Below are 25706 nucleotides of genomic sequence, written 5' to 3' on the forward strand. Positions count from 1 at the left end.
GGGGGCAGGACCCTGCTAGCCCCATGCCACCGCCACATGTAGATCGAGGCTAGACTTGGATCAGCCTCTCCCAGGGTCGCAGGACACAGACTCCATCATCATCGCGCTTGCACCCAATATCCCCCTGCCCAGAGCTCAGGATGGAGTTTGGATGGCCAGGCAGGGCGCTCCAGCCTCCAGCACATTTCTAGCCCTCAGTGGCAAAGCCAGTTCCTCAGAAATCCTTCTCAGGGACCTGCCATTCCTGCCTCCTTCCTCCCTGATCCCACCAGGTGCCTCTGCTCCCAGCTGCGTGGGGGGGTTTGGGGCCTCTGTGAGAGCCACTGTTGAACAGCTCATGCCATTCTTGGCCGCAGATGTGCTGGGCCAGTGACTCGTGGCCGCGTACCTTCCACCCAAGATGAACTCCAAGAATTTCCACCACTGGCAGTGACCTGCAGGGCTGGGCGGGGCAGCTGCTTCTGCCTCCAGGAATGCAGGGGCCAGAGACACCATACTCAGGAATGCCTCTTTGGAACTCTCGGCCCGTGTTCTGGAAAATTCTGGATGCTCGCTGGTAGCTCCCTGCCCATTTTGTCCTTGGCCCCAAGTATGAAGTTCCTCCTAAGCGCCCTCAAGGTGTTCCAAGAAAATCTGAAAGACTTTGATTTTGGAACACATGTTGGCTCAGGGATTCTCCCCAAGAGGGCTGGCCATGTGCCTGTGGACAACCCCAGGCCGGAGGCTGTTGGCTGCTTCTCATAGAAGTGGTAAAAGTGAGGAGACTTGTCCTTAAAGCAAAGCCTCCTCCTCTCTTGCCTGTGCACAGAGCCCTCCTCGAGTGACTTGGATGAGTCTTAGGAACAGACTTTCTCCAGAACACACAGGGGCAATGTGGAGGAGAAAGATGTCCCATGTGAGATGCTGGAGGAGGGGGAGGCATGTGAGGGGTGCACAGGAAGGAAGGCAGAAGGAAGGAGAGGAGAAGAGGAGAGGGCCCGTCAGTGTTAGAAATAGCCATTTATGGGGGCAGAGAAACAGTACGGCAGTTAAAAAGCTTGCCTCAATATCTGTCATCCCAGATAGTTCTCTAAGACATGCCAGAAGTGATGGCTGAGTGCAGAGCCAGGAGAAAGCCCTGAGCACAACAGGGTATGACCTTAAAAATGAACAGAAAGAAAGAAAGAAAGTAAGAAAGAGAAAGAAAGAAAGAAAGAAGAAAGAAAGAAATAAATTAAGATAGAGAAATAAATAAAGAAATAAAGAATGAAAGAAAGAAAGAAAGAAAGAAAGAAAGAAAGAAAGAGGGAAGGAAAGAAAGAAAGAAAGAGGGAAGGAAAGAAAGAAAGAAAGAGGGAAAGAAAGAAAGAGGGAAAGAAAGAAAGAAAAGAAAGAAAGAAAGAAAGAAAGAAGAAAAGAAAGAAAGAAAGAAAGAAAAGAGAAAAAGAAAGAAGGAAAGAAAGAGAAGAGACAGCGAAAAAGAAAGAAAGAAAGAGGGAAAGAAAGAAAGCAAGAAAAGAAAGAGAGAAAGAAAGAAAGAGAAAGAAAGAAGAAAGAAAGGAAAGAAGGAAGGAAGGAAAGAAGGAAGGAAGGAAAGATAATGAAAGAAAAGGATAAAAAGGGAATAGAAAGGAAGGAAGGAATAAAGAAAGGAAGGAAGGAAGGAAAGAAAGAAGGAAGGAAGGAAGGAAAGATAATGAAAGAAAAGGATAAAAAGGGACGAGAAAGAAAAGAGAAAGATGGAAAGTAGGAAAGAGACAAAGGGAAAGAGAATAGAAGAAAAGGAAGAAAGATAAAGAAACAAAGAAAAGAAAGAAAAAGAGAAGGAAAGGAAATGAGAGAAAGAAAAAGATGGAAAAGAAAAAGAAAGAAAAAAGAAAGAGGCACTGAGGGCAGAATCTAGAGCACTCAGGGTGTGAGAGCAGGGTTGGGGAACTGAAATCAATAAGGACAAGGTGTTAGGGCTCTGATCTGGCCTGTCCACTTGTCTGTGCCTGGCAGAGCCTTTCCCTCAGAGCTGCTCATTCATCCTCGCTCTTCTCTGTTCTGCCCCCCTGGGGTAGGAGGTGATGAGACCCCAGGATGGCCAGGCTCTCCCAGCAGCACCTCCTGTGGGCCTCTGAGATAGGCCTAAAAGGCTTAGATAGAAGCTACCATGCCCCTCCTAGTCCTTGGAATGTAAATTGCTGTTTTGAGATGCCAAGCACTCCATCCTTCTAGCCTGGGCCTCCAGCCCAACTGCCCCAGTGCAGAACAAGTCTGCCCCCAACCCTCCCAAGAAGCCCAGAGCCCTATGTGTCAACTGCCCAGGTGGGGGCTCCTGGGAGGCCCCCTCACTCGCTGACTTCTTTTTTTTTTTAATAATTTTTATTTTTAATTATGAGAACAAGGGTGCAAAGAAAGAGGACAAGGTAAAGTTACAGTGGAAGGACAATCACCCATAACATAATTCTCAGAAGTCCCCTTGCTGATATCTTAACTTTGAAATTTCAGCCAAAGAACATTAAGATAAATAAGACAGAATCCATGTACAATTACTTTGTCCCTCAAGTCCCCAGATTGTAACACCTTATAATATTTCTTAACAGTACACAAGGCAATCTAAGGCCATAAAACTTATGTAACTCCTTAAACATTACAGGCATAGTATTTTCTTACATTTCCATATACATGCATATTAGCTTAAGTTAACCTCAAATTTTAAGTGAGTTCTTTTTAAGGATTAGAGTCAAAGGAGCATAGTAAAAATGGTGTTAGAGTGGCAATTGTTGTTTGCATAGGCCCACCAAAATATGAGGGACATGGAAAGAAATAACCTTGGCCTAAATACAAAGAGACCTGACCCCTGAAGTTTCCTGGCACAAGACCAACTCTAGGCTCCAGGCAAGCTAGATCGTCCAATCCAAGACACTGTCTGTAGTGCCAACACACTTTTCTTTTTCACACAGTCTCTGTTGTTGGTATCATGTTTCTGTATTAAAGGTCCTGGAATCTGTCGCTGACTTCTTCCTGTCTTGAAGGCATGGATTAAATTGGAATGAAGTGAGCATGGAGAAGGTCGCTCTGGCCTTGCCCTGAGTGCCTTGTGGTTTCTGCCTGCTTCTATTTACCAGCTCAAAGACCCAGGTTCCAAACACGGGCAATTCGGAGGCATCCTGAGACAGGCTCAAGATCCTCTTGTCCCTGCTCCCACCCCTCAATCTCCCCCTCTGTTTCTGGCCTCAAGAGTTGCGGTTACTTCGTTTGAGCACCAGGGAGCAGCAGACACAGGCCTGAAGCAAAAGTAGTAGTACTAAGTTCAGCACCTCTGGCTGTGCTCTCTAGACCAGGAGGCTGCTGAGAATGTTTCTGCCCTTTCCTGCCTTCAGGAGATTCCTGTGCCATTAAGGAGAAACTCAGTCCTGGCTGCTGTGTTCTTTCCTCTCAGGCCACCACTCAACGTTCCACTGGACACATCCCAGGAGTCTACTCTCTACCCAGCTCTTCCTCTTAGATCCATTTGCACCATTTGGGATGTGAAAGCTTCCAGTCATTACTAAATGCTTTTATGCACGCAAATATGTTTTTAGTTAGAAAAAAAAAACCCCTACAATTCTGTAATTTTCTTTTTTTCTACTAAACATCTTTGTATTTTAAGTGAGCCCTAAGAATACTAATTTACCCATAATAAAATGCGTACATTGGGGGTACCATTTGGTGAAGGTGACAACGTACACAGTAGTGGTATGACCGTCATGGACCCTATGTAGAGCAGTTTGTAAATGACTCTGAAGTTTTTTTCACACTTCAACTCTGGGCCTTAGCAATTTTATACAGATGGACTCACTTTGTAGAGTGCAGTTTGATTTTCTCAACTAGAGAGATGCTTTTGAGGCTCATCCCTGTGGTTGTGTGTGATCTTTTTGCTTTCTATTATGAAGTAAACTTCTGGTTCATGCATCTATTCCATAACATGCTGATGAGGTGACGGGTTAGGTTGTGTACGTTTGTAGATCTTGATTATTCTATAAGTCAAGTCCTGGTGACTATTGGGTATAAGCCTTAGTGAGTGAGGCTTCCAAAGATAGAAAATAAGTTAAGTCACTTACTTTGATGGTGGGCCAAATTCGATCCATGTTTCCCTAAGTACCATCAGGAGTGATCCCAGACCAGAGAGCAAGAAAGCTCTGGACAGCGCTGGGTGGTCTCCCCACACCCACCCACAACTAAATAAAATCTTTGTGAGTTGCTCTTGAATCGATGCTTGGGAGTGTGGACACTGGACATCTATTGCATATTTAACTTTATTTCTTTTGCAGCAGCCCCGCTGTCTTCTGCAGAGACTGCACCATTTTCCATTTCCAACAGAGACACCTCAGCCTTGCCAAGGCAGCCGTTATCAGTGTTTTAGCTTTTAGCTATTCTAGTGGGAGTAGTGATAGCTCATGGGGAACTTGAGTTTCTATAAAGACTAGTGATATTAGCTGCTGTAAATGCGCTCATTTGCTGGCCCTGTCTTCTTGGGTTAAGTGCCTCTTCAAACCTTCGTCATTCTTTGAAAATCAGGGTGTTTCCTTAGCATACTAAGGTGTGGAAAATTCTTTGTTCATAGCTTACAAGTCTTTCACAAGCTCTGTGTTTTAGAAATATTTCTTTTTTATTGCTTACTGTCTTACCTTTTCAGTTGAAAAATGAAGTTTGATTTCTTTTCTGCTTTCAATTATAAGATAAGTTTAGACTGCTAGGAGAAGTGCAAAGGGTTCCAGAGGGCTCCTGCCCTTGTCTTCCAGAGGCAGGGCACACTCAGCAGAACTAGGAAGTAAACACCAGTTCCTTATCCAATGAAGCTCACAGGAGATAACAATAAAGTCCTTTCAGGATCTATCACCCAAGTCAGGATTCACACAAGTTTCCCTGCCATGGCCCCTGTTACCTCTGAACTGTGGCACTTTGTTCCTTGCCTTCTGGGACCTGGGAATGTCATCCCAGCACAGACATTACTAGAGATAAAAATCTTTATTGCTTGGGCTCTGCCAGTTTCCTCCCCTATTTCTCCCTTTTTCAAAAAGGAAAGCTTGGGGGAGATAATTTGAGATGTTTGTAGTTATTGATGGACTTGCCAGCAACTAATATATAACTATTGAACAAATCGTGCTGAAACAATTGAACAAACACACAAGGAAAAGAGGGTCAACCTTCAACTCAATGCAGATCACAAACCAGAATTCAGACCAGCAAAGAGCCATCATCTAAAAGAAAACAGAAGAAAAAAAAAAAAAAACAACAACAACTGGAAAACTGGAAGGCTGTAGAGACAGGACTGCAGGTGGGTAAATTGCTTGTTTTGCATGCAGTCGACTCAGGTTCAATCTCTGACACCCCATATGGTTTTCTAAAATCTCCCAGATGTGAGCCCTGAGTGCAGAGCCAGGAATAAGTCCTAAAACAAAACAAACAAGGAGAGAAAGATCTGCATAGCTGACAAAAAGCTGGTCAGCTCTGATACTAAAAGTATGCCAATTTTTTCAAAACTTCCCAGAATAAGACTTTATTAGCATTGAAAACTTTTTCTCTTAGAGCCTGGAGCAATAGCACAGTGGGTAGGGCATTTGTCTTGCACTCAGCCATCACAGGTTTGGTCCTTGGCATCCCAGAGGGTCCCCAAGCACCACCAGGAATGGCCCTGAGTGTAGAGGCAGGAGTAAACTCTGAGCATTGCCAGGTGTGGCCCAAAAATCAAAACCAAAACCAAACCAAACCCCCAAACAAACCAAAAAAATTTCCTCTAGAAAAAGAAGCAAAATAAATAACCATACACTGGGAATAAATATGCTCAAATCACATATTTCATAAAGCAGTTATGCCTCGAATATATACAGAACACTTAAGAGTCAAGAATAAGAAAACAAATAATGCAACTTTTTTTTAATGGACAGGTCACTGAACGGACACTTTACCCAAGAAGGTACACAAATAGCAAAAGACACCTGCCAAGTTCCTCAGCATCATTAATCATCATGGAAATGCAAATTAAAGCCACAGTTTCGAATCAAAGCTGCATACATATGAGGCTGTTAATATTTAAAGATATTTCAAGCTCCAAGCAATTGCAAAGATGTAGACTAGCAACTGGAACTTTTATATATTACTGGTAAGAATGCAAAGTGAAACTATAACTTCAGAAATTAGCTTATACTGCAGATTCTTTTAAAGTTCAACATACACTTACGTTTAATCCAACTACTTGATATTTACCCAATTGAACTAGTCAGTTGAGTTACACACATAACTTTATTCATGACTACCAAAAATCTATCATTGATGTGAGTGACCTTTAGCTAACTGTGATTCATTCACACAATAGGTCCTTTCTCAGTAAAACAAAGATATCGATTCAGTCAATAAAATGAACGAATCCTCGATCTGTTTTGATATACCAAAGAAACCAAACCTGAAAGATTTCCATGACACTGGATATCATTCTACAAACCTGACTTGCTAGAAAAAGCAAAACTCTGAAAACAAGACCAATGAGTTTTCTAGAATTGGTCGTGAGAAAAACATTGGACAACAAAAGGGTGGCTTGGGGTGAAGGAACTCTGCTGTCAGTGATGGGCAATGTGATTTATGCCTTTCTCAACGTCCAAGCATAATTTAAACTGTACAAAAATGGTTGAAGAAATAAGCAGGGTGTCTGGTTTACCGGGATGGAAATCACATAATGTCAAATGAATCTGACTGTCTTCTAAAACAAGGCAGGGACTATGCCGATGGGGTGGGAGAGCCTCTCTAAGCATTGTGCATCAACCCTACCGTCTGTTTGGGCAAGTTGTTTTTCACAAAGGTATGGCTCCAGAGATAGAGCAAATATGAAGCTATTTGGCTTGGACAGTAGGGAGGAATCCTTAGAGATAGCATGACCCAATGTAAGATTCTGCTAGTGGGAGCCAAAGATAAAGGATTTCTTGATTTAGATAAATCAAGAAATAATAAAAATGGCAACAGTACTGAACTGAAGCCACAGGTATTAGTAAAAACAAAACACATTTGTGCTTTTTTTTGTTTGTTTGTTTTGTTTTTTGGGCCACACCCGGCAGTGCTCAGGGGTCACTCCTGGCTGTCTGTTCAGAAATAGCTCCTGGCAGGCACGGGGGACCACATGGGACACCGGGATTCGAACCAACCACCTTTGGTCCTGGATCGGCTGCTTGCAAGGCAAACGCCGCTGTGCTATCTCTCCGTGCCCACATCTGTGCTTTTTTATTTAAGAAAAAAGATAAAAAAAAAAGCCAGAGAGATAGCACAGTGGGTAAAGATTTTGCCTTGCCTACAACCTAGTCTGGTTTAATTTCTGGCCTTTTATCTAAACTTACTTTGGTTTCCATTAGTAGGCATGTGTTCCTCCACTCAGCCATTCCTGGGCACTAATATCTTCCTTCCTTCCTTCCTTCCTTCCTTCCTTCCTTCCTTCCTTCCTTCCTTCCTTCCTTCCTTCCTTCCTTCCTTCCTTCCTTCCTTCCTTCCTTCCTTCCTTCCTTCCTTCCTTCCTTCCTTCCTTCCCTCCCTTCCTTAAATCAATAATCTTGATTGTATCTTTATTTATTGTTCTAAATTTTACTTTCTGAAATATTTGGTTATACTTTGCTCGCTTTTCATGTTGTGTTATTTTCCCCTTTATCAGGAGGTTTAAAATTTGGTTTGGTTTGGTTTTTGGTGAGGGGATACACCTGGTGATGCTCAGGGTTTACTCCTGGCTCTGTGTTCAGGGATCGCTCCTGGTAGGGCTTGGGATTAAATCTAGATCAGCTGCCTGTAATACAAGTACCCTACATACTGTACTATCTCTGTGGTCTCAACTTGTAGATAGTGTAGAAATATGGTTTGGATATTGCATCTTACTCATTGTCATTTACAAAACATTTCTCTCTCTCTGTATGTAACTTGCTTTTAGTATTTCATCTACCATAGTCTTTCTTGAAAGGCTTGTTTTTCTTTTTTATCATTGATGTGATCAAACCATAATCTTTGCTTTCTGTTTTTTATGACAGCAGAAAAGGTCTTTTATTCTAATTTATAATATGCATTTCTGTTTTAAAGTCAGCTCTTGTTACAGCGTTGTGTTCCATGTTTCCAACCTTTTTGAACTTAGATTTTGTAACCATGAACTGAAGAGTTAATTTCTTTTATTGCAGGCTAAGAAGTGAAGAGTCAGTTCCATTGTGTCCCATGATGCACTGAGTACAGAGCTGAATCAGCCACAGTCGCTGCCTTCCCATAGCTTCGTTTCCATCAGCCTGTAGGAAAAGCAATGACTGACACCAGCTTCACATTTGGTGGAGAAGAAAGGTACAACAAGGTTCTAGAACTGGCCTGTCAGACACCTGTAAGTGGTAAAGGAACTATGAGACCTGAGTAGATGTGGAGCAAGTCTTGGATGGGTATTTAGTGACCAAGACCCTACTAGCTAAGAGGCCCAGTGGAACAGGCCCTATTACATCTGGGCTCCTCTACCCTGGTCCCAAGATACTTGGACTAGATTATTCATTCTGTGCTGTGAGGAGAATAAGGGAGGAGAATAGGCTGTGTGAGGAAAAAAGAATTGCTACGTCCCAATAGGATCTTCCCACCCTACTCATCCTCCCTTCAGCTCCAGTTTCCTGTTATCCCCTGGTGAGGCAGGACACTGTCCTCAGAACCACTGACACAAGAGCCAAAGAGAGGGCTGGAGAGAATTGTGGTGGGAAGGGTGTTTGCCTTGCATTAGGCCAATGCAGCCAGCCTCAATCTCCAGCACCACAGATGGTCCTCCAGCCTAACAGGAGTGATCCCTAAGCACAGAAGCCCTGAGCACTACTTGTTGTGCCCTCCCCATCTCCCCCTCAAAATCTCCCCCAGAGAGATAGTCCAAAGGTTACTGTACTGACTTGACAAGCAGCTACATGAGCAATTAAGGTTTGAATCCCACCACAGCATATGGTTTTGTGAGCACTACTGGGTGTGGAAAAAAACCACTAATCTAGAGCCTAATTAGTATTAAGTATTGAGATTCCAGCCATCACAATTGGCAGGAGGGACACATCCTGGTCCTGACTCTGGGCTGTTTGTGGTCTCTGCACTGAGGACACAAGGTTCTAACTGCCTCTCCGATGCACCTTCCTCGCCTTGATCTCCTCCCGAGAGGCTCTGAGCCACTTCCCATTGGCCTGTGACTGGAGGGTGAGGGTGAGCAGGTTTCTCTAGGCACAATATTTTGTCTTTAGTCCTCAGTTGACATTGAATCCAAGTGGAAAAACAACATGGGCAGATGGAAGCCATGGCTGCATCATTCATGGTTCTGCCTGTAAACAAGTCTCGGGCAGCCAGTGCCTGGGAAGGAGAGCGAGGGAGGGAGTACAGGACACCCCACAGTCCTCCCCTGGCCCCAAGCTCTGCACCACATGCTCTTCAAATCCACTCTGAACCCCAGAACATGCCCACAGTCAGAGGCAGGACACTTGGGGAAGGACCCAATTCCAGTGGTCTGGGAATTCTCCACCCACTTATGCTTGTGTCTGTGTCTGTGCTTATGTGTTATGTACATGTGTTTTTCTTTTTTGGGGGGCCACACCCTGTGATGCTCAGGGGTCGCTCCTGGTTATGCACTCAGAAATCATTCCTGGCTTGGGGGGGGCCATATGGGATGCTGAAGGATCTAACCACAGTCCTTCCTAGGTTAGCTCGTGCAAGGCAGACGCCTTATCGCTTGCACCACCACTCCGGCCCCGCATGTGTGTTCTTGTGTCTGAGTGTCTTTGTGTGCGCACTTGTGGGGGCCTGCTGTGGCTACCGCACTGGTGAATATTCAGGACTCTGTGCTCTTCGACACCTCCTGCCTATGCAAACAGCCACCTGAGCAGGGTGGTGTGTCTGTGGCTGCAAGTGGCCAGAAGAGGGGACAGCGGCAGTGAGCAGGACACAGAGGCTACACACAGAGGCTGGCTGGGCCAGCAGACCCCAGCATGGACAGCAGTACTTGGGGTACCTGCGCTCTCTGCCTGCTGAGCTCCTTCCAATTGGTGAGTTGCCTGGGCCTGCCCTCCCTGCACTAGGGAGGGTCCTGGGCAGGTCAGAGTCTCTCTATCTTCCATCCAGCAGGGCAGGCCTAGGGCTAGCCTGTCCTCCCCTCCATCCCTGGCCTTCACATCTCTGTCTTTTGACTCTTCAAACCTCTGTGCTTAGTGGACTGTCCTTTTGGATCCCTTTGCAGGAGATATTTCTATACTTGTGGTCTTTTTTTTTTTTTTTTTTTTTTTTTTGGTTTTTGGGCCACACCCGGTAATGCTCAGGGGTTACTCCTGGCTATGTGCTCAGAAGTTGCTCCTGGCTTGGGGGACCATATGGGACACCGGGGGATCGAACCGCGGTCCGTCCAAGGCTAGCGCAGGCAAGGCAGGCACCTTACCTTTAGCGCCACCGCCCGGCCCTATACTTGTGGTCTTGGCGACTCCCCCTGCTTACTCTTTATTTTGTGTGTTCTTCTACTCTTCCACACTCTCCTCCAGGGAAGATCTTCATCCCTTTGCCTCAGTCCTTTGGCTCAGGATCACTCCTGGAAGGACTAAGGGTCGACCATAGGGGTGTTGTAAATCAAATCCAGGTGGGCTGTCTGCAAGGAAAGTCCACTCACTCCCTGCTGCCCTGTGGCCCACTGTCCTCTGGCCCTGCTGTCCTGTGACCAGATGAGCCTTGTCTCAGGCAGGAGAAACAACCAACCACCCTAGACTCCTTTATCGCCTCTTCTTTCCCTGGTGGTTCAGGGAGCCCAGCATGCACTCAAGTGGGGAACAGCACTTTCTGTGTCTGTCTTCAGTCACAGGATCCCTAAAAGAGCATGAACTGAACTTGTGCCTGTGTTTTCTCTTTCTTGTAGGCACAGAGCCTGGTGCATCCAGAATGTGACTTTATGGTCCAGCTGAGAGAGGACGAAAGAGCATGTGTTGGGGCTACGTCGGAGCTGTCTAACACCTCTCTGGGTAAGGCTCTGAGGGCCCGGGTGGCCTCTTGGGTCCCGTGGCCACAATCCTGAGTGCTCTGATCCTGTCTAGGTTGCCCCCGAGCCTGGGATGGGCTGCTATGTTGGCCCCCAGCCACTTTGGGGAAGTGTGTGACTCTCTCCTGCCCGGATTTTATCTCTCACTTCAGCTCCAAGCCAGGTGAGGGGCAGGGGTGCTGGGGCCTTGGTGATCAGGGTATGGAAGGGGCTTCCCTAGGGCAGTGGACAAAGTCTGGCTCCCTTCGGAGTGAGAAGGGGCAGGCAGACTGGATTTGGGCACTAACTCTCTCTGGGTAAGACCTGGGAAAGTTACCAGCCCCCCACTTGCACCATATAGAGAGCAGAATTTCACAAGGGATGGGGATGCCGAGCCAAGCTGCCTGTCCCCCCACTCCCTGCAGGCCTTAGGAATGTTCTGCTTTCTTCCCTGGCCTGGGGTCCCTGGTGCACAGTCCCCCCAGCCACTGCAGCAGCCAGCAGAAACAGTTCTCAATCCCCTGTCTGCCAACCCCACTTAGGATCCCCTCTGGCTCTGTGGTCCCTGAGAAGTGACTTGGCCTCAGTGGCTCCGTTCATGGCTTGTGGAGGGCCCAGTGCAAGTCCTGGCTGATGGACCTGAGTCCCCTGGAGTCTCTCTGGCAGCCTCTGCCTGGGTTTCTGTCCTGGAGACAGGGTGTCAAAGCCCCCCTACTTGCCCACAGGGCAGGTGAAGAGGGACTGCACCAACTCAGGCTGGTCCCTGCCCTTCCCACCGTACCTGGAGGCCTGCCCTGTGCCCCTGGACAAGCTGGCTGAAGAGGTGAGAGGCTCAGGGGTCCTGAGATGAAGGGCAGGGAGTCCTTATCTAGTGGCATCCCAGTCTCCAACTGGGTAGGACCTATGCAAGGGCTGCCCACATCAGGGCCCTGCATCTCCCTTCCTGCCTCCCTCCCTCCCTCCCTCCCTCCCTCCCTCCCTCCCTCCCTCCCTCCCTCCTTCCTTCCTTCCTTCCTTCCTTCCTTCCTTCCTTCCTTCCTTCCTTCCTTCCTTCCTTCCTTCCTTCCTTCCTTTCTTTTTATTCTTTTTTCTTTCTCTCCTTTCTCTTTCTTTTCTTTCTTTCTTTCTTTCTTTCTTTCTTTCTTTTCTTTCTTTCTTTTCTTCTTTCTTTCTTTCTTTTCTTTCTTTCTTCCTTCCTTCCTTTCTTGCTTCCTTCCTTTCTTGCTTTCTTTCTTTCTTTCTTCTTTCTTTCTTTTTTCTCTTTCTCTTTCTTTCTCTCTTCTTTCTTTCTTCCTTCTCCCTGCTTCCAGCTCATCTAGGAGCTCTACTTCTGGCTCTGGCTCTCAGGGGCTACTTCTGGCTCTGATTCCAGGAATCACTCTCGGCAGTTCTCTGGGGGAACTTATGGGATGCCAGGGATCAATCCAGGATTGATGCCCTCCCCACGACTAGGCCATCTCAGTAGAAAGACTGTTTGACCTGCAGTACTGATCCTCTGCACAACCTCCACATCCACCTGCCTGTCTCTGGGTCAAGCAGTTCTTCTAGCCTTTAGCTGTGAGGGAGCTCCAAGTCCCACTTCCTCTCAGTGCTTCTGGGATTCTCCAGGGATAGATTATGTGGTTGGGCCTGCCCTGGCCACCAAGGAAACTCTGGCCTTAACTTCCCCTCTTGGAGAAGCTGTAAACAAGAGTTGTTCAGGCGTACTTTCCACAGTCCTTGGGGCCCACTCCCAGAGGAGCCTCCCTCCCCCAGAGGGACAGTCTTCTACATCTTTATTTTTGCCTTTTTTTTTTTTGGTGGTTTTTTTGGGTCACACCCGGCAGTGCTCAGGGGTTACTCCTGGCTCCATGCTCAGAAATTGCTCCTGGCAAGCACAGGGGGCCATATGGGACGCTGGGATTCGAACCAAGAACCAATGACCTTCTGCATGAAAGGCAAACGTCTTACCTCCATGCTATCTCTCCGGCCCCTATTTTTGCATTCTTATCTTGTTAGCAGCAGTGTTGGTTTGGGTTTCATTTTTCCTTTTGTTGTCTTTTCTTTGTTCGGCTTTTGTGTTTTAACTTTGGGGGCTTACCTGGTTGGATTCTAGAGAGTGAACCCAGGTGGGCCGTGTGCGTGGTGGTACCTAACCATACCATTGCCCCTTCCTTGTTTTGGTTTGTTCTGGTTTGGCTTTGGGTGGGGACCACCCAAGAGGTGTCTTGAGGGTTGCACCTGGGTGTTCTGGGGATTAATCCCGATTTTCCCTCAAGCCAAGCACCCGTCAGTCCTCGATTCATCTCACCTGGCTCTTCATTTCCACCTGCAGAAATACTACTTCTCTACGGTGAAGATCATCTACACTCTGGGCTATAGCGTCTCCACTGTGACCCTCTGCATAGCCATTGCCATCCTGGTGGCTTTCAGGTCCGAGTGCCCTGCCTCCAAGCCCACCCGCAGCACCCCACCCCAATGTCCTTTCCAGGGACAATCTGGGGCCTGCAGCAGGTCTTTTCTGTCCTTGGGGAGCATTTCCCATCAGTTTTGTTTAAAGAAAGTAGATTTTGGGGGGAGTACTTTTCCTTTGTTCTAAAAAGGGGTGCCAGAGAGGAAAGTTGGGGTACCTGTGGTGAAGAGCTATCGCTTTCCATCCCAGAGCCCTACTTCCTCTGCTCCCATGGTTCTGATATTGGTACCAGGACGCCAGCCCCTGTCTTTCCTTCTTCTCTGTGCCTAGATGCAAAGCCAGCCCTCCTCTTGGCTCCGTCCAGGTTATCTGGACTGTTTGGAGCCTTTGACTAACACCCCCCTGGTCTCCCCCAAGGTCCCTCTCACTTCAGGACTTGAGCCCCACAGCCTGCAGCCTGCGCTTCTTCCCCGCACTCTGCCCACTCGTGGGCAGTTCACCCCAACTCGCACATTCCTTCACTCCACATACTGGGGTTCCTGTTCCCTACAGCTCCAAGAGCAGGCAGGGCTGGGGAAGCCGGCCTGCGGTAGCAGTGGGAACTCAGGTCAAGGGAACAAAGCCAGAGCCTCCCTGGGCTATGCCCCCCTACCCCCACGCCTTCCTCAAACCAGACCCTCTGTGGGAACCCTCTCCCATACCCTGCCACCCCTCCAGGAGGCTGCACTGCCCCAGGAACTACATCCACACCCAGCTGTTCGCCTCCTTTATCCTCAAGGCAGTCGCTGCGTTCCTGAAGGATGCGACCCTTTATGCAGATGGAGCTGACCCCTGCAGTCTGTCCACGGTCAGCGCAGCGCGAGGGAGCCGGTGGGGTTGGGGCACTTGAACAGGCCGGGTGCTGCAGGGCTGAGCCGTGCCTTCTGTGCAGGGCAAGTCCCAGGCCCTTCTGCATCCCCTGCAGATCCTGATCTGAGGCTGTGGGTGTGAGGAACTGGGGAGGGGGCTCTAGGGGGAGTGTCCCCCAATTTGAGGCTAGCCAAGAGGGAAGAGGCGGGAGACGAGATCAGAAAGGAAGGACCAATGTGAGCAAGACCTGAGAGGGCAGAAGTTGGGAAGTTGGGTAGTCCTGGAGATGGACACGTGGCTGGGAACTCGTTCTTAGCGGGAGCCTGTCTGTTCCTTAGCAAGGACCCTGCGAGCCTAGTTGGGTAATTTAGGCTGGGACTGTGCTGAGTTCAGGGACTACAAGTCACTCACATGGACAGTGCCCCAGAGCGCCTGGGACCACACCCCATAGCTTTGGGGGCCCACACACTGCAGGGATTTGAATTGGGTAGTGGTATGTAATGCACCCTTGGCTCCTGAGTTCTCCCCGACCCTGCATTTAAGTCGAGAGTCTAGGAGTGTGAGCAGATGTTGAGTAGGGCTAGGCCCAGCTGGACAGCGGGGACTCAGGGGCAATTCCCCCACCCCACCCCACCCCAGAGGAGACCTTGGAAAGGTATTTCTCCTCTTCTAGATGGGCTGAGGGCAGAGGGGCTTCCCAAATCACAGGAAGAAAAGCCTACTTGAATGTAGTTGGTCTGTGGTCTTCATTACCTCAGTACCTTCTAGAGGTACTCATGGCGAGGGTTGGGGAATGCGGTTGGGGAATTGGGGTCTGCATGTGGCAGGGCAGACTTGAGCCCTGATGAGTGTCCCTGGCATTCAGGTCCTCTGCAAAGTGTCTGTGGCCACCTCACACTTTGCCACCATGACCAACTTCAGCTGGCTGTGGGCAGAAGCCGTGTACCTCACCTGTCTGCTGGCCTCACCATCACTCCAGGCCTGGAGAACCTTCTGGGCGCTGGTTCTTGCAGGCTGGGGTGAGCGTCCAGGGGATCATTTGAGGGAAATTGAGGGGAGTTGAGACGAGCATGATCAGAACAAAGTGACCCTCAGTTCACTGAGGAAGACTCGGGAAGGGACTATGACCTCCAGGGGTTGGGAAGGGACAAGGAACAAAGGCTTCTGGGGAGCAGGTTGGGAATTGGGGTTAGGGCCAACCACCCCTTTCCTTCTCTGCTCCTCACCCCAGGCCTTCCTCTGCTCTTCACTGGCGTGTGGGTCATATGCAAAGTGGCCTTTGAGGACATTGCGTGAGTTGGGCTGGCTGCTGGCTCACACCACCTGCTACCCAAGTTCATGTGGGGCTTATAGGTCAGGGCAGGTACCCTACCTGCTCTCCCAGTAGTGGGTGCTGGGTCTCCTGAGACTTCAGGCTGGGAGAAATGGGCCATGGGACAGTGGACAGTGGACAGGCAACACTTAGCAGTCTTGAGTATCTGAGGGAGGGGTGCACCCAGATTCTCAGGGTGTAAACCTGGGGAGAGGAGGGTGGGTGTCAGAGCTTCCCTTCCTGGGATTGGGCAGTGTTGGCCAGCAAGGAAGAATTAAGACTTTTCCCCCAAGCCAGTTCATAGTCTAGGTGGAGAGAGACGGGAGGAGGCAAAGAAGGGGTCAGATCGGAGGGCTGAGACCAGATGGGCAAAGAATACAGACCAATGAGAGGTGGGAGGGCCTCGCACCCTCTAATCCCACCTCTGCTCCTCAGGTGCTGGGACCTAGATGACAGCTCCCTCTACTGGTGGATCATCAAAGGGCCCATAGTGCTTTCCGTTGGGGTTAGTCTTGGGGACCCAGTCCTTTGTCCTTGGAGTCCTGGGGGTTGGGGGGCATCCATAGCAGAAAAAACATGAGCTGGGATTTAGGAATTCTGGGTCTTGTGGACTCTTCACTTGTCCCCTATGAGGTATTCAACGAGTCTCCAGATGTCAACCAGGGGTTGCTCCTAGGCTGTTTCTCATTCTCTGCCAGACACATCTGGTGCCCGGTAGCAAGTCAGCCCTGAAATCCAGCAGGGAGAAACTGGACTGGGAAAAGAGGGCTGTGGAAATCCTCCAGTGGCTCTCTGTGAACAGGGCCAGCAGGATTGTGTGCCAGGCGGGGGACACTCCCAATCCCATCCCTACCACTTTGCAAGTGCATTCCCCAACTCACCAGCTGCCTGTGCTTGTTTGGTGCTAAAGGCATTGAGACATGGTGGCCTGCTGTCCCCCCCCCCCCCCACTGGGCACAGGAGAAGAGGGTGGAACCCTGAACCCTAAGTTCCAGGTGGGCCTTCCTAGTCTCATGTTTGGCTGTGAGTTCTAGAGCCAAATTCTGTATGCCTCCAGATCCCTGACTCAAGACTCTGGGCTCTCTGCACCCTAAAAAAGACCCCACCCCAGATCACCAAGCCCCTACCCACTCTTGCTTTCACTTTTGGCACTATTTCCAGGTGAACTTTGGGCTTTTTCTGAACATTATTCGCATCCTGCTGAGAAAACTGGAGCCAGCCCAGGGCAGCCTGAACACCCGGTCTCAGTACTGGTAAAGTGTGTGTGTGTGTGTGTGTGTGTGTGTGTGTGTGTGTGTGTGTGTGAAGGCACAGTGTGTGGGACAGTGGTTGGCAACCTTTTTTTTTCAACTGAGCCAAATCGCGCCAAAACCAGATTGAAATTTATTTTGAGAGCCACATTTTCAAAACCAAAAATACATAGGACGGTACACTGTTTTTAGTTTTTATTGAGACTATTCTGCATGCAAGTATCCACATAGGTTGGGAGGATACAAATAACACAACTAATAAAACAAAAACTTTAGAACGGTATTATTTATCGATAACATTAAACTCCATAACATTTGCCTTACAGTGTAGAGAAAATTACATCCTGACAATGACTGACAAAGTCACAAACACTAACGTGAACATCGGCCTTGGTTCTGATCAGAGCTGTGTGGTGCTGGCTGCCGGGGCTACACACGGGGCGCGCACTGACAGAGACTAGGGGCAGAGTCCCGCGGCACACAGAAGAGCCAAATTAAAAGTGTAAAGAGCCACATGTGGCTCGCGAGATGCAGGTTGCCCACCACTGGTGTGGGAGAATGAGTGTATGATGCGATCTTGTGCCAATTGAATGTAATGTGAATGTGTCGATGTGTGTAAGTATGTTTATATGTAAGTACAAGCAGGTGTGTAGAGATGGTCGGTGTTTCAAGTCTATGGGGGCAAATGAGATATGTGTGAATGTGTTACTATGTATGTCAATAGGTGAGTACATATTTGTGCATTCATACTCATGAATATGTATGTGAGTGAAACTGTGTGTGTGTGTGTGTGTGTGTGTGTGAATGTGTGTGAGCCTTGTGAGACGCTGCAGTGGGAATCAGCATGTTTCTATTCTATTCATAACTCACCACTTTGCTCTCTAGCTCTTCCTCATGATCCTAGGTAGGACAGATGTGACTTCCTGCTCCCCAAGGGCTTATAGTGTGTGGCTTGAGATAGCCAGTGACTAGGCCAGATAAATGAAGACCAGAATTCTGTGGATGGGGATTTTTTTTTTCTAGAGGAGGAGTGGAAGGTTGAGGATAGTCCGGGAGGACTTCTTGGAGGGAACTGATTTTTGAACTTGACTTTGAACTATGTGCATGTAGCCTTTGTCTGGAGTAAATGGAGACACAACTTGGCAGAGAGGAGTTCATAGCTCCTTGCTCTGCCGTCAAGTCTGGGAGTTGGAGGGGACAATTAAGCTCTGATGTGTGGAAGTTCTGGTGGGATGTGAGAGTGGGCAAGAATGTAAGAGACTGTCCCCCTCCTACAGGCGACTCTCCAGGTCGACACTTCTACTCATCCCACTGTTCGGGACGCATCACATCATCTTTAATTTTCTGCCTGATGACATTGGCCTGAACATCCGCCTCCCATTGGAGCTGGGATTGGGTTCATTCCAGGTGTGGCCCGCTGGGTTTGAGGGCAGGGCTGTACCCACAAGCTTGCTGGGTTCTAAGGTAGGGTGAGGGCACCTAAGCTGGGTATGGAGGGTTCTAGACACTTGTCAAGCTGTTCAATTGTCTTTGTATGTTCTGTCAGCCATCTTCATTTATTCAACTTTTCTATACTCAACTTCAGAGTTGTACTTCCACCCCTGTATGCCATCATTCAGCCATTGGTACACCTACCGATCTACCCATTCATTCATCCTTCTACTTACCCATCAGCACTTTTATGCTTAACCATATAATGTCTACCCATCTACTCACAGTATACCTGACAACCCTACTACCAACTATCTACCCTCCTATCCACCCACCTACTTCCACTCACATACAATACATCCATCATCCAACCATTCATCCATATACACATACATATATACTTACATACACCCTCCTATCTACTCATCCATCTACTCACCTACCTATTCATTGACTCATCTACTCATCCGTCCACTAACTGGTCCATCTATCCATCCATTCATCCATCCACCCATATACTCATCCATCCACCTATGCATCCACTCATCTACTCATGCACTCACCACCATATCATTCATTCATTCACTCATCTATCCATTCATCCACCCATTCACCCATACATCCATATACCCATATAGTCATTAATCCATCCATTCAACCAACCATCCATCCATGCATCCTCTCATCCACCTAACTACCCAACTATCTACCCATCTATCTACCCATCTATTCATTCATCCTCCCATCACCCATCTGTCTTTCCATCCACCCTCTCATTTACCTATTCATCTATCCATCTGTCTATCTATCCATCAATCCATTAATCTATCCACTTCCTCATTTACCTGTCCATCCACCCACCTATCCATCCATCCATCCATCCATCCAACCAACATGTATTAAGCAATATTTAAAAAAATCACTGTCTAGGCTATGTGCTTAATCCCAAGTGTTACATAGACAAAGAAAGTAAGAGTAAGTGCCCATAGAATCAGGGCATTGGCAGACTTGGTATGGCAATCACGTGAGGTGATGTGTCTGCCACGTAGAGTAAGTGTTGCCCATGTTTATCTTTCCTTTGCCTGAAGCCCTGGCTCAAGCCACAGTCCAGAATCTTTTGGGATAAAGTTACAGGAAGTGTGTGGGCACCATGAGGCCACAAAATATTCAAATAACACCTTTCCTCCCACCCCCAGGGATTCATCGTTGCCATCCTATACTGCTTCCTCAACCAAGAGGTAGGAAACTCTTCAGCCCTGACTCTCCTGCAGCCTTCCTATGCTCAGATCCTGAGGCCCTGTTCTCCCACCTTGAATCTTACATCCTGTCCTGAGCAGGACAGGTTAAATGTATCCTGAGCACACTCCCTCTGTCATCTGTTTCTCCTCTGGGATGGGCCAGCTTCCCATCCACTCAGCAGGAAATGAAGGAGACCATTTGGATACCCATAAATGGATCCAATTCTGTATTCTTCATCTTGAAGAAAGGAAAATTTTAGAGAAGAGTCTCCTTGGCGGTGGGGCTGAATAATAGAACAGAAGTAGTGGGTAAAGAAATTCAGAGGTGGTCGTTTGGGAGGTTTGGAACAAGAGTGATGCAGAGCTGAAGCTGAGAAACAGATTTGAAGAGTGGACAGAACCCAAAGGACCATGCTGAACAAGCTGTGGTGCCAATGGCTTATAGAATATGGACTCAGGGCAGAGGAAGAACCCCAAAGCCCAGAAGCCTCTGCATTTCCCCCTTACAACAGGATTGCTTTGTGGGATGAAGTGGGAAACTAGCTCAGTGCTGGTACCCTGCACTTTGTTTTAGAATGGGACCAGGGCTCCCTCTGCTGGCAGAGGGAGGGCCTGCAGTATGCCTGCACCTGCCCCCATGTCCCCTCCGCACTCACCCTCGTCTGAGCTTCCCTCTCCCTTTAGGTGCAAGAACAAGACTTGGGGTTCTGAGTGTCGCGGGTTATGACCGCCATCAGGGGCCGTGACCCCAAGGAGAGCTTTGCATATCAGACAAGAAACAGTGACTGGGGTGGTAGTGGCCAGAAGGTTCCCTGAGGCTGGACAGAAAAATGTCTCCCCATTCTCTCCAAGTATTATGGCCCTACTCTGCCAGATCTCCTAGGATCCTTTTGAAGATAAAGGGTCACAGGTTCTGGGGTTCTGGGCAGGACTCAGCTGCGTGTCCGCCTGAGGGAGGATTGCAGGTCGGACATGAGCGTTTCAGGAACTTGGAGCATCTCAAGGAGACACAGGTGGGCCCAGACCAAGCTGTGCTCAGTGCTGGGCCAGATGTGGCCCTGCAGGAAATCCACCCCCTTCTGATACCCCTCACATCCCACTCCCAGCTTCTCCCATGCACCCTCAGACTGGTGGCCGAAGGCCTTCCTAATGTCTTGTCCCTTGTTCCTGGAGGTGAGGACCGAGATCTTGCGGAGGTGGCACTGCCAGGAGCCTGAGCTCCTGCCCAGAAGTCCCTGTGCCCCATGGACAGAGCCTTCCTGCCCATCTGGAAAGGGGTTGACCTCTGTCTGCTAGTAGTGTCTACATCCGCCCTGAGCAGCTTCAACACCACCTGCACCTTTGCTGGAACTGAGGCCACCCACATCATTTGCTGTTCTATGCACCCTGGGGCTCCCTCTCTCTCAACTCTGCTCTCATAGGCTCGACCCAGAGGCCCTAAGTGGTGCATGTGGCCCAAGCCTTTTTCGTGGGTGGGACACAGCAGGTGGGACACAGCCTTGCTGGCTTCCATTTGCTGGACCAGAAGCATTTGTGCCACTCAGTTCGCATTAGCTCCCTCATACAACAGCTCTTAGCCCTTGTATTTACAGCTTCCCTGTGTGATTTTTCTCTCCACCTCCTCTGGCCCTGCTCCTGTCAAGACCCTGTTGAGAGGTGTCTATGTCTCTGTGCTCTGTAGCTCATGGGGCATAGGCTGGGGAGCCTATGCTTGTAAAGACAGAGATGCTGGGGTGATGCCTCTAAACCCAGGTTAGTCCTGACACTCAACTTGAATAAGATCCATGGGTTTGCCCCTTCTATATTGGCTCCATGGCTTTCCCTACATGGGCACCACATGGACCATCATCCATGTGAATCTCCCATGTGTCCCAAAGGTCACATGGTAGCATCCTGTCTTTGTGTCCCAAGACCTGGAGGGCTAACATGGTGTCCTTTGACTCCTGAGCACCTGCGGTTCCCATCCCTGAAGCCATGAGTGTGAGCCACCAGCTGGATGGGATGTTGGAAAAGGGGAACCCATTCTGTGAGTGCTCCAGTTGGATGTGCTTGGTAAAAGGGTGCCCTGCACTGCTTTGTAGTAACTGAGTTCTAGCAGCTCTTCTTGAGCTCCTCAGCCATTGGGGTTGCTCCTCCAGAAACTCTTGGATCCCTTTGCTATTATTCTCGAATATTCTGCTTAAGGTCTCTCTCTCTCTCTCTCTCTCTCTCTCTCTCTCTCTCTCCAATGTCCACTGGTGCCTAGAAAGCAGCTGTTCACAGCCTGTTTCTTGGTAGGGGAGAAGCTGAGAACTGGGGTGTTTTTGACTGGAAACTGATCTCAATGCCCACACCAAACTCTGCCCAGTCTTAGTCCAAATCTTTTTTGTTTATTGATCCATGAGACAGGTAGGATGGTGGCAGTGGTGGGACTGTATGGCCAGTAGGAAATCTGTCTCCATGACAGAGTGCTCGTTCCAGTCTTCTTTCTTCAGGAAACCTTCAATCTCCACTGGCTTTCACTGTCAAGCCTCTTTGGGTAGAACCTGCTTACTGGGTCATGGGTGTGTGTGTGTCCAACCATAAAAAATCCACAACCTATTGTGGCCATGTGGTCAGCTGGCCAGATAAATGGTCAAGGGCAGCCCCACTTCCCAAGCCCTCTTCATCACCCCCCACCCAGTTTCTGTTCCTCAAAACTCATCAAAGTCATTTCTTCTTTTTACAAAGCATCTGAAAGAGCTAAAAGATAGACCAGAATAATCAGCCAGAGAGAGTCGTCACTGATTTTGCATGTTTCTGCAAAGATTATTTTCTCTGCCTTTTTTAATTCCTTGAGCTCATTCTCTATGTATAGATATGCATTGTGTTTTGGTAGTTTCAGAATCAATATATATATATTATATTCAAAGTCAATATATATGTATAATATTATAAAAACAGCCAATATAGCAAGTAAAAGTCTGTCATTAAAAAATGGACCTAGAAATCCTGAGATACCATTTCTCATTGCCTTGAAAGGTAAAGTGAACAAGAAGACAATTTCATGTCTTGGTAAGGATGTACAGGAATGGGTGACCCCATGCGTTGCTGGTGGGATGTAAAATGGTGCCATTGCTTTGGGGAAAGGTCTGCCAATCCCTCAAAAAGTCAAGCAATGTGACATCACCTGTGTTAGACAAACATTGTAGAATGAAAGCTCTTGTCTGTGTAAGAACATGCTATGAATATTCACAGCAAGGATGTTCATTGCTGCTAAAAGTCCCATTTTGATGCCTATGAACATTAGTTGATACATGGAAAAAACAGGAGGTAGTAACAGGCTATGAACTCTCAATCAGTAAAGACATATTGTGAAGCACTGGTATAAGTTGCAATGAACTTGGACCCTGAAAATATGCTAAAGAAAGACCGTAGTCTTTAACTAAAGACCTCAGTGGCAAAGGTCATTTATGAAAGGTGCAGATGATGCAGAAGTTAGATAAATGGTAGCAAGGACTGAGAGAGGAGAAAATGGTGTTGGGGTCGGGGACTTAGGGACTGTTGAGCACTGGGCTTGGAGTTTCTTTCAGAGATAATGAAGTATCTTGGAATTATCAGACAAGATGTTTGTTGACTGTCAGTATGGTAAAAAAAACATTGAATCATACACTTTAAAAGTGTGAGATTTATGACACATGAATTGAATCTCACAAAATTGTTAGTCAAAGTAGAGACTTGCTAGTCTCATCCTGCTGTGTGATTTGTAAAGGTAATCACTGAATCACATTTGTAAAGTTATCACTGAACAGATCTATTGAAGACAATTATTCCAATTTTCCAAAGAAATCGTTGTAAGGACAAGTGCCTTTCTTCAAGAACACTTCAAATACATAAAAACCCAGAAGCAGAACCTAGACCTAGAATTTTGGAGCCAATTTTGGAGCACACAGATTTTAAAAACTTAAAAAAACAGGGGCCTGAGCAGTGGCACAAGTGGTGAGGTGTCTGCCTTGCCTGCGCTAGCCTAGGACGGATGGGGGTTCCATCCATATGGTCCCTCAAGCCAGGAGCGATTTCTGAGCTCATAGCTAGGTGTAACTCCTGAGCGTCACCAGTTGTGGCCCCCCAAACAAACAAACAAAAACCAAAACAAAACACAAAACTTAAAGAACATTAAATTTGGGACCAGAGAGATAGCATGGAGGTAGAGCATTTGCCTTGCTTGCAGAAGAATGGTGGTTCGAATTCCAGCATCCCATATGGGCCCCCGTGCTTGCCAGGAGTGATTTCTGAGTGTAGAGCCCAGAGTAACCCCTGAGTGCTGCCAGGTATGACCCCAAAACCAATAAATAAATAAATAAATAAAATAAAACATTAAATTTATTTTTAGTTTTGTGAACACTTGCAGCTTTGTTCAGGGGTTAATCCTGACCCTGTGCTTAGGGATCACTCCCGAGAGTGCTCAGGGGGTTCTCTGGAGGTGCTGAGGGTGGACCTGGAGTTGACCACGTACAAGGCAAGTTCCCTCCCTGCTGTTTCTCTGACTTCACTGTGCACTATTGGAAAATTTGTCATATTGACTTCTGAAGGTACTGGCTTGTGTAGCAGGAGCTCTCTCTCTCTCTCTCTCTCTCTCTCTCTCTCTCTCTCTCTCTCTCTCTCTCTCTCTCTCTCTCTCTCTCTCTCTCTCTCTCTCTCTCAGAACGCTTGCTCTAGTTTCTTTTGTGGCAAGGATCCCTGGTCTAGGGCCACGACCAAGACTCAAAGCCTTGCAGAAATCGCCTGCTCATCCCAGGACCTCAGGAAGCAAGTTATTCAACGGCCCTGCAGGGTCTTTTAAAAGTCTCTGCAGCGAGGCTGGTGTGGGTGGAGACACACAATACTCATTGTGACCACTAGATGGCTGGATAACTGAGGCCAAGAACTCTGCGACTGACACGTCTGGGAGGGAGGGAGGGCACTGCCCAGTCCACACCTGCCAGCCAGGGCACTGCTGGGAGAAGAACAAAGCTTCCTGTGTGGGCAGCAGGGCAGGGGCAGGAAGAAGGGAAAGGGAATGGCTAGAAGGAAAAATAAAGACGAAGACATGTTTCCCATCAGCCCACACACCTGCACACCCCACAGTTCCATCAGCACGCATGCCTGGACACTCCCACAGCCACAATGTATGTAGGAACCTCAAGGCAGAAGCCACAGGGCATTTCTAGAGTTCAGAGATAACTCAGGAGTCTGAGCACAGGCATTGCAGATAGGCATATCCTAATAGTGGTTCCCCTCACCCTGGAGCCAGGAAGAGTCCAGCATGCTACAGGTATTCCCCTATAAAAAGGGAAGCTCTCTGTTGTTGCTTGTCTTGTGGCCACACCAGGTGGTGCTGAGGATCCTTTTTCTTTGGGATTGGGGGACCATACATGGTGCTTGAAGTCTAACTTAGGTCAGTCGTATGCAAGGCAGGTGCCCTACTAGAGGCTCCTTCTTCTGGTGCTCCTCCCTTGGACCATACAGAGGAGGAAGATTCTAGAAGTTTCTCCCTAGAAGGAAGGGCTAAATGGGAGTCCTTGCCCCCAAACCTGTTCTGTCCCCCACCTTGCTGGCCCAAGTATAGTGCTCCAGGGAAGGTTGTGAAGTCCCTGAGCCAAACTGGGCCCCTGAAATCCTGGAGCTGGGTGGATGGAGTGTGCGCATCTGCATGTGTCTGTGTTCACGTGTGTGCCCATGTGTGTCTGCTCTCAGACACGTGCCTTGAGCATGCGCTCCTACTTGCCCTGACAGGGCCTCGCTTCCTGGCAGCTGTGGTCTCGCTGCGCTGCCGGGCCTGTAATCATGGGAAATTACCCGCCAAGAGCTGACGTTAAGGCTGTTTACAGAGCCAAGTGCGTGCAAGAGGGGCTGGGAGGAAGCTCTGCTAGGGAGAGTGGGAGCCAGGGCCCAAGCCACGGGGATATGCTGAGATGTTCTTGTTTCCTGCAGGCTGGGTGCTTGCTCTGTGTACTCTGGAACCCCTTGAGACCGTGTGTGGCCCAGGGGAGGTGGGGGATCCCTGCAGCACAGGGTCCCTGGAGTTAGAGTTGTAGTCAGGGACTGGGGCACCTTGGCCAACACTGGATGCAGTGAGGACCACCCTGCATATATTTTGATTTTCAGGCTGCCAGCATTGGGTGTAAGCACACGGGGCCGGGGGGACCTTCAGGCTTGTTCTGTCCCTCTCAGGCCCCAGCTGGCCCCTGTCCTTCCTCACCCACTTACACTTGACATAGGCAGCCCATCACGAATGCCTGAGCTAACCCGCAGTGAGGCTTAGGGGATC

General features: G+C 48.4%; 1 protein-coding gene across 1 annotated transcript; it reads left to right on the forward strand.

Annotated features, from left to right (window-relative positions):
• The first annotated feature begins 9956 nt into the window (after window positions 1-9956).
• GHRHR (growth hormone releasing hormone receptor) lies at window positions 9957-25248 on the forward strand. Its single transcript, XM_049785974.1, has 14 exons — window positions 9957-10013; window positions 10868-10970; window positions 11043-11150; window positions 11692-11789; window positions 13281-13378; window positions 14076-14205; window positions 15073-15226; window positions 15439-15499; window positions 15955-16024; window positions 16681-16772; window positions 18047-18176; window positions 19397-19438; window positions 20612-20675; window positions 25133-25248. Exons 1-14 carry the CDS (start codon window positions 9957-9959, stop codon window positions 25246-25248), a joined length of 1323 nt encoding a protein of 440 aa, XP_049641931.1.
• The last annotated feature ends 458 nt before the right edge of the window (window positions 25249-25706 follow it).

Source organism: Suncus etruscus, chromosome 13 (genome assembly GCF_024139225.1).
Source record: "Suncus etruscus isolate mSunEtr1 chromosome 13, mSunEtr1.pri.cur, whole genome shotgun sequence".
Classification (NCBI taxonomy): Eukaryota; Metazoa; Chordata; class Mammalia; order Eulipotyphla; family Soricidae; genus Suncus; species Suncus etruscus.